General features: G+C 34.9%; 1 protein-coding gene across 1 annotated transcript; it reads left to right on the forward strand.

Moving 5' to 3' along the window:
* The first annotated feature begins 388 nt into the window (after positions 1–388).
* Positions 389–4,283, forward strand: LOC110891284 (serine/threonine protein phosphatase 2A 57 kDa regulatory subunit B' beta isoform). The gene is made up of 2 exons (XM_022138979.2): positions 389–1,923; positions 3,863–4,283. Exons 1-2 carry the CDS (start codon positions 787–789, stop codon positions 4,163–4,165), a joined length of 1,440 nt encoding a protein of 479 aa, XP_021994671.1. The 5' UTR covers positions 389–786; the 3' UTR covers positions 4,166–4,283.
* Positions 4,284–7,730: the final 3,447 nt, after the last annotated feature.

A 7,730-nucleotide genomic window follows, 5' to 3' on the forward strand; every position in this document is an offset into this window, starting at 1 on the left:
TCATATATAGTTATACGAGTCGTATAAGAGAATATTGCACCAAAAAATATGTTAGAGAATGTTTTTTTTGTCTTCATCTATACGAGCTATATAACATCATACGACACATAAAATACTATACAACCCAACCCCATATAATGTTATACAACTCGTATAGAATGTTATACGACCCAATATTTTCTCCATCTATACGAGGCGTATAACATTATACAGACCGTATAATATTATACGACCCAATATTTGACATGTCAGAATATTTTATATGAGTCGTATAACACTATACGACCCAATATTTGTCGTGTAATACTCCCGTTCTTTAAACGTTAGTGGTTATGAAATGATTAAAGTAATCCCCTTTATCAACTTACTAAAAATATCACTTGCAAAATCTACTTGTCACTCTCACCTTTCAATCTCCCCCAATTTCAATATTATTATCACTCACTCACTCACCCACTCACTCTATCTCTCTCTCCATTATCGCCACCAATCACCACCGCCGGTCACCGGATCGCCACCACCGCCGGTCACTCCATTCTCATCCGTACCGGTACAACCAACACCTTTCACTTTTTCTTCCGCTTTAATCGCTAAATCACTGACCTAGGGTTTTAAACTCTTAATTTTAGCACAATCATTAGATTCACTGATAATATACCGTAGATAGTAACATATTTTAAGTTATTATAACATATGTTAGGGTTAGTTAGTTTACTCTATTGATTTGTTGGATTAGAAGATTGAAAACTATAAGATTGAAAACTATAGGATTGAAATATATAGAATATGTTGAATAAAATTATGAAGCGAGGGCAACGGAAGCCGAAACCGGATACTGATGGTTACGGTTATCCGGTATCTGGAAACCGGAACTCTGAATCGGTTTCGACGTCGAATGTTGTTGCTAATCAGTCGTTACGCAGTGGTTCTGCTTCGAGTGCTAATAATTTGGTGTCCGGTGGAGCTGTGGATGCTCTGCCGATGTTTAGAGATGTTCCGGGGTCGGAACGACAGAATTTGTTTGTTAGGAAGTGTCAGGTGTGTTGTGTGCAGTTTGATTTTTCGGATACGTTGAAAATGGTTAGGGAGAAGGAGGTTAAAAAGTTGAGTTTAGTTGAGCTTGTGGATTATGTACAGTCGGGTTCGGGGAAGATTAGCGAGAGTAATCAAGAGGAAATGGTTCGGATGATTTCGGTTAATATATTTAGGTGTTTGCCGCCTAGCTGTTATGAACACACAGGGTCGGAGAACGTTGAAGCAGATGAGGAAGAACCGTATCTTGATCCGTCGTGGTCGCATTTACAGCTTGTTTATGAGCTTCTTTTGAGGTATGTCGTGTCGTCGGATACGGATGCAAAGGTTGCGAAACGTTTCATTAATCATTCGTTCGTTTTGAAGTTGCTAGACATGTTTGATTCCGAGGACCAACGTGAGCGCGAATATTTAAAAACTATTTTACACAGAATATACGGGAAGTTTATGGTACACCGTCCGTTTATTAGGAAAGCGATTAATAATATATTCTATAGGTTTATCTATGAAACACAACGACATAACGGTATAGGTGAGTTGTTGGAAATACTTGGAAGTATAATTAACGGTTTTGCATTACCAATGAAAGAGGAACACAAGTTGTTTCTTGTTAGGGCGCTTATACCGCTTCACAAGCCTAAATCGGTTGCTATGTATCATCAGCAGCTTTCGTATTGTATCACTCAGTTTGTAGAAAAGGATAATAAGTTGGCGGATACTGTTATAACGGGTTTGCTTAAATGTTGGCCGATTACTAATTGTCAAAAGGAAACTCTTTTTCTTGGGGAGCTTGAAGAAGTGTTGGAAGCAACTCAAGCGGCGGAATTCCAACGGTGCATGGTTCCTCTTTTCAGACAAATCGCTCGGTGTCTTAATAGCCCTCATTTTCAGGTTTGACTCTTTGAGAAAATCCATTATCTTATTTCCTATAATTTGGGAAGTCTTTTGTGTTGTTTTATTTATTTATAGGGTGTGGTTAATAGTAGTATAGTACAGCTTTGATACTTAATATAGTGTTAATTTTGATCTTAATGAATGATCTGTAATTGATGTACTGTCAGTGGCTAAGCAGTTAATATCGCCGATATATCGGTTATGCCCCCTGGTAAGCTATGTAGTTAATATCCCGATACATCAACCAATATATCAGTGATATATCGGTTATCGGTCCCCTGCCGAGATAGCGATACAAAATATTGGTCAGAATATCGATACCGATAATATCAGCGATATTGTCCAATATTTGACCGATATAGGACCGATATTTGATCGATAAATCACCGATTTTCCCGATATCAGTACCATTCTTCTTATTTCTATTGTTCATTTCTTCTTATTGCTGCTATTAGTGTTTTAAGTCTTAATTGTTAGTTTTTACTGTTAAATGTAAGTGTTTTAAGTCTTAGTCAGTTCTTACTTGTTACAATTGTTAGTGTTAAATTGCTATATATATAAATTTAGCATGATATTAAAATTACCGATATCCCACCGCGATAACCGATATCTCAAATATCGGTCCTTGACCGATATCCGATATTTTACCGCATTAACTACTTAGCTGGTAAGACATGGGTGCAAAATATCGGTCAGAATATTGGTACCAATATTATCGGCGATATTGACCAATATTTGACCGATATATCACCGATATCAGTACCTTTCTTCTTAGTTCTAACATTCGTATTTCTTCTTATTGCTGCTATTAGTGTTTTAATTCTTAACTGTTAATCGTTAATGTAAAATGTTAGTGTTTTAAGTCTTAATCAGTTCCTACTTGGTACAATTATTAGTGTTTTGCAAGTTGCAAAAGGTTAATATGTTAATGGTAGGAGAGTATACTGAATTGTTAGTGTTAAATTGCTATATATATAAATTCAGCATGATATTAATATTACCGATATCCCACCGCGATAACCGATATCTCAAATATCAGTATTCGGTCCTTGACCGATATCCGACGTTTTTCCGCATTAACTACATACCATCGGTGGTTCTTTCTATATCATTATTAATGTACATATGTGAGTAATCCTTTAAGATATTTCGATACTTTAGGTAGATATGTATCTTCATCCATTTAGCGATTCCTCCTTTTGCCAAAACGGAAACATTGTAATTCTACGATATACTTGCAACGGTAAAAAAGTAGAAGTATTCTATACATACGGTGGGTAAACGTATTGTCTTACAATGTCAAAAAGGCAAAGTAAGTTGCATTTTGGTGTAACAGAAGTGTTACGTTTTGGTGTAATAAACCCTTATAACCATACATACATGTATATATGTGTGTGGGGTAAGGATAGTGTAAAAAGGGCCTAAAGTGTGAGAAGTGTATTATAACACTATATATAATACTATATAACACCATATAAACACCGTATAACAACATGTGACACCATATAATACCATATAACACTATGTAACACTATATAACATTATATAACAAATATAACACTATACATCTATCATAGACATGCTATCAGACAAACTATAGTGTTATATTTGTTATATAATGTTATATAGTGTTATATGGTATTATATGGTGTTACATATTGTTATACGGTGTTTATATGGTGTTATATAGTATTATATATAGTGTTATAATACATTTCTCACACTTTGAGCACTTTTACAGGATCCTCTACCTATGTGTGTGTGTGTGTATGTATATATATATTTCATTTGACAAAGAAGCAACAACATTGAAGGATACTACAACATGTAAAGTGATATAACCATCATTATTAAGTACTAATTGGGTTTCTTTTTTTTTTTAATCTTTTTTTAAGCGTTTTATAATGTATTTATTTGGTTAAATATATGTTTTCAGACAGCAGAACGAGCTCTATTCTTGTGGAACAACGAGCATATCGTAAGCCTAATTGCTCAAAACCGCAATGTGATTTTACCATTAGTCTTTGAAGCACTCGAGAACAACATTCAATCTCACTGGAACCAAGCAGTGCATGGGTTGACGGTTAATGTCCGTAAAATGTTTCAAGAAATGGATGCAAAATTGTTTGAGGAGTGCCAGAAGCAATATGCCGAGAAACGGGCCCACGCCAGCGAGGCAGACAAGCAGCGTGAGCTGACATGGCAAAAATTAGCCGATGCTGCCAACAGAACACAGTGAAAGATTTTACACCGTCGTGTCTTTTTTTTAAATTTTCTGTGGTTAAACATCAAAGATTATTAGGTATAAAAACGATAATTTTAAATAGCAGATTAATAGAAACTTTTTCGTTACAGTCTTTGATTTGTTTTTGCTTTCTAGCTGAATAATGAGTGTCAAATCTTTTGTGTTGGATTCATAGTTATTAAAGGCGCGGGGCGCACTCGGGGCAATTTAGGCGCTCGCTTTAATAACAATGACATGAACTAACCTGAAGCATAGTTATTAAAGGCGCGAGGCGCACTCAGGGCAATTTGTTGGGCCCGGGGCTTTATTTGAGCCTAGGCGCGCCTGGGCGCTCGCTTTAATAACAATGACATGAACTAACCTGAAGCATAGTTAGTAAAGGCGCGAGGCGCACTTAGGGTGATTTGTTGGGCCCGAGGCTTTATTTTGTGCCTAGGCGCGACTGGGCGCTCACTTTAATAAGTATGGTTGGATTCATTTCTTAAAATTGTACATTTTCTTGATGATGAATTTAGGTTGAAATTGTGTTGGATTCTTTCCTTGAAATTGTTCTTTTAATAATAATTAAACAAAGGGGTGTTTGGATTAAGCAAATAGGTATTATTATTATGTTTTTAAATCGCAAATAATCATTTTCGAGAGTGTTCGGATTAAGTAATACTAGGTTAGTTCCCCGTGTGTTACACGGGTTGAACAATTTAAACTATATAATAAATATTTCTTGCAAAACAAAGACAGAGACATTTATATACCAGATTGACATAAATGAGTTAATATAGATGTAATGTTATACGATTAATAATAAAAAAAATAATGTTTTAAAAAATATATGCATTACACGGTTGAATAATAATTGAATAAAGTATAATGCAATTTGTTAACATATAGAATTGTCAAAATATGTATTTAACAAAATGAACATTCACGTGATAATTATAAATTTTGTTAAGTCTACTTTTTATACATTTACCAAAATTTTTTTTAATACTTATTACTAATAATCAAGGTAAAAATAACCTAAAAATATTCTTTTAATACTATTAGTGCTACACGGTAGATTTGCTTCCAGTTAAATGAAAGGTCACAAGAGGTCAAGACTCTTCTTCAAATATTTTGAAGTCACCATCTTCCTCCTCCAAGCTCATAACCAGAAGCGAGTTAGAGTCGTTCCAGTTTGCCAAAAAATTCTCATATCGGTTCTTTACTCGAAGATACAAACAAAAGTGGCTAAACGTTGATAAGTAATAATAATTGTCATTGGGGTGGGTTAAACGTTCCCCTTATTACTTGTCATACCCTCTCCCTAAAAAATCATTTTAAAAGTTGTCAAATTCCCTCCCATCCTAAAAAAATCTAAATTTTCAAACAGACTTTGTTAAAATAAAAATAAAAAACCTTGAAAATATGACGTGATAAAATTAAGATTTTCCTACGTGTAAATAATGAAAATAACTTGCATAATAATTTATATGATTTTGAAGTTGTTTAGACTTTTAATGTGAGTTCTATGTGGATATTGTGGGAAATCCTAGAAAACGAATTTTAAACTTCTTATGCTTTGAGATCATAGTTATCCATTTGGATTTTAAATTTGGATATAGATTAGTGACTTTTATAAGGAATCGACATTTTCCTGAATTTAAAATTAAATTAATTAATAATTATCTATAATTAAGGAGGGTCTAGAATAATGACAAGTGTCTCTTTATTGGTTTCTTTTATTATATAGTATAGATGATGAAATAATCCGAATAGTGGTATCAAATTATAGAAGGTTAATATCATTTACTCAATCAAACACTTGCAAGTTTAAAGGCCTAGTTACAATACATTTACATAAGAGGAGTTAACTCTTAAAGCTTGTAATGTAGGATGTAAATAGTTGTATTAACACTATTGAAAAGAACTCGAGGCAAAATAGTGTTGTGTTAAGTGAATACATGAGTGCTTCCCATTTATCCTTAGCTTTTGTAGCTCCATCATCACCTAGGGACATACATAACATATACGCGAAATAGCGTAGTGTTTAGTTAATACGCGATTTTTCCGTGTCACACCTTATGTTCTTTACTAAAAACAGATGATTTACTACGTATAATGGATAACTAAACATTATATTATAGGAAAACCTTTACATACATAGGTTCTAGTTCAAAACTTCAAATGTTTATTACATACAAAGATTCTACTTTAAGAGTGTATCTAAACGCATCCTTTCTCTTGAACATTTTCACATATCCCCTCATGTAACAGGTAAAATATTTTATAATGGTGGGTCTCACCCCCACATTTGTGAGAGGGGGTTGTTTAGTTCAGCAACAAACATTTAACAAGTCCAAAAATATAGAGTGGAAAAACAAATTTTTAATTCAGAATATCTCTATGCATGTGTGGAGGGGAGGGGATCTCAGTTCTAATAAATAGATATAGGAATAGGATTACTTTTTTTTTTTGAACGGGAAGGAACGACGTACCAACTATCGTGATATCGGGTGCTGTGGTCAAGGTCGACTACTCGACCGCTGCCAGCCCCTGGCCCTCCCAGATGCGCGGAAACCCGACCTCCACCGGCCCGAAGGCACGACAGTGAAATAATTGGTAAAACCTCGCCTCCCATCCAAGACGAACAAGCGCCACCCGTATTCGCCCTTCACCTGGATGCCGCAGAAAATAATGGGGAAAGTGGGAGTCGAACTTGGGTCACAAGGAACACCAAGTCTTTCCCCGACCACTCCACCACTACCTAATTGGCAGGATTAGGATTATAGGAATAGGATTAGGGATGAGCATTTGGTATCAAATACCGATCCCAATCCCGTCCCGTACCGATCCCGATCCCGAAAATACCATACCGAGTTTTTTCGGTACCGGAAACGGTATCCACTTTTTGGCATTTTCGGTATTGGTATTTCAGGATCGGTACCGGTAAAATACCAACTTTTACCTTCAAATACCACTACCGTACCGACATATTTCGGTATCGATACCCAGTTTTGACGAAATTCCAGATCAGGATTTTCGGAATCGAAACGGGATCGAGATTTGCTCATCCCTAAATAGGATTACTTAAAACAAAATATTCCAAATAAAACAAATAAAAAGTCTTTGGAATTAATGGTATTCTTGAAAATCAGGGAAGTATATTAAAAATATTTAAGATTAAGATTGATGAAAACTCTTTTTACTTAAGTTAAAAGTAAAGTCAATGCGTATGATACAAATCATCGTATTTCTCTCTTTTACATTTTTTATATTTTTTTAACAGCCAACTAAATCACCGGATAAACATTCTAGAATGCCCTCAATCGAGCAAATAAATCTCGCTTCCATAATGGTCAGAGTTTGATGGATATCCGAGCCATCAGTTCCGGGGAAAACTCGCTCGCCCAAAGGCCCACTGCGATAAAACCTGGTTCGGCTCGGTTTTGAACCGACGACCTCCAAAGAGGCCTAGTTCTAAACTACAATTTTTTATATATAACTTTCTGTTAGTTATAATGTTATCACAAAAGCATTTATTTATTATAAGTTTATCACAAAAAAACATTTATTTACATAA

The sequence above is a fragment of the Helianthus annuus genome, chromosome 11 (assembly GCF_002127325.2).
Source record: "Helianthus annuus cultivar XRQ/B chromosome 11, HanXRQr2.0-SUNRISE, whole genome shotgun sequence".
Lineage (NCBI taxonomy): Eukaryota > Viridiplantae > Streptophyta > Magnoliopsida > Asterales > Asteraceae > Helianthus > Helianthus annuus.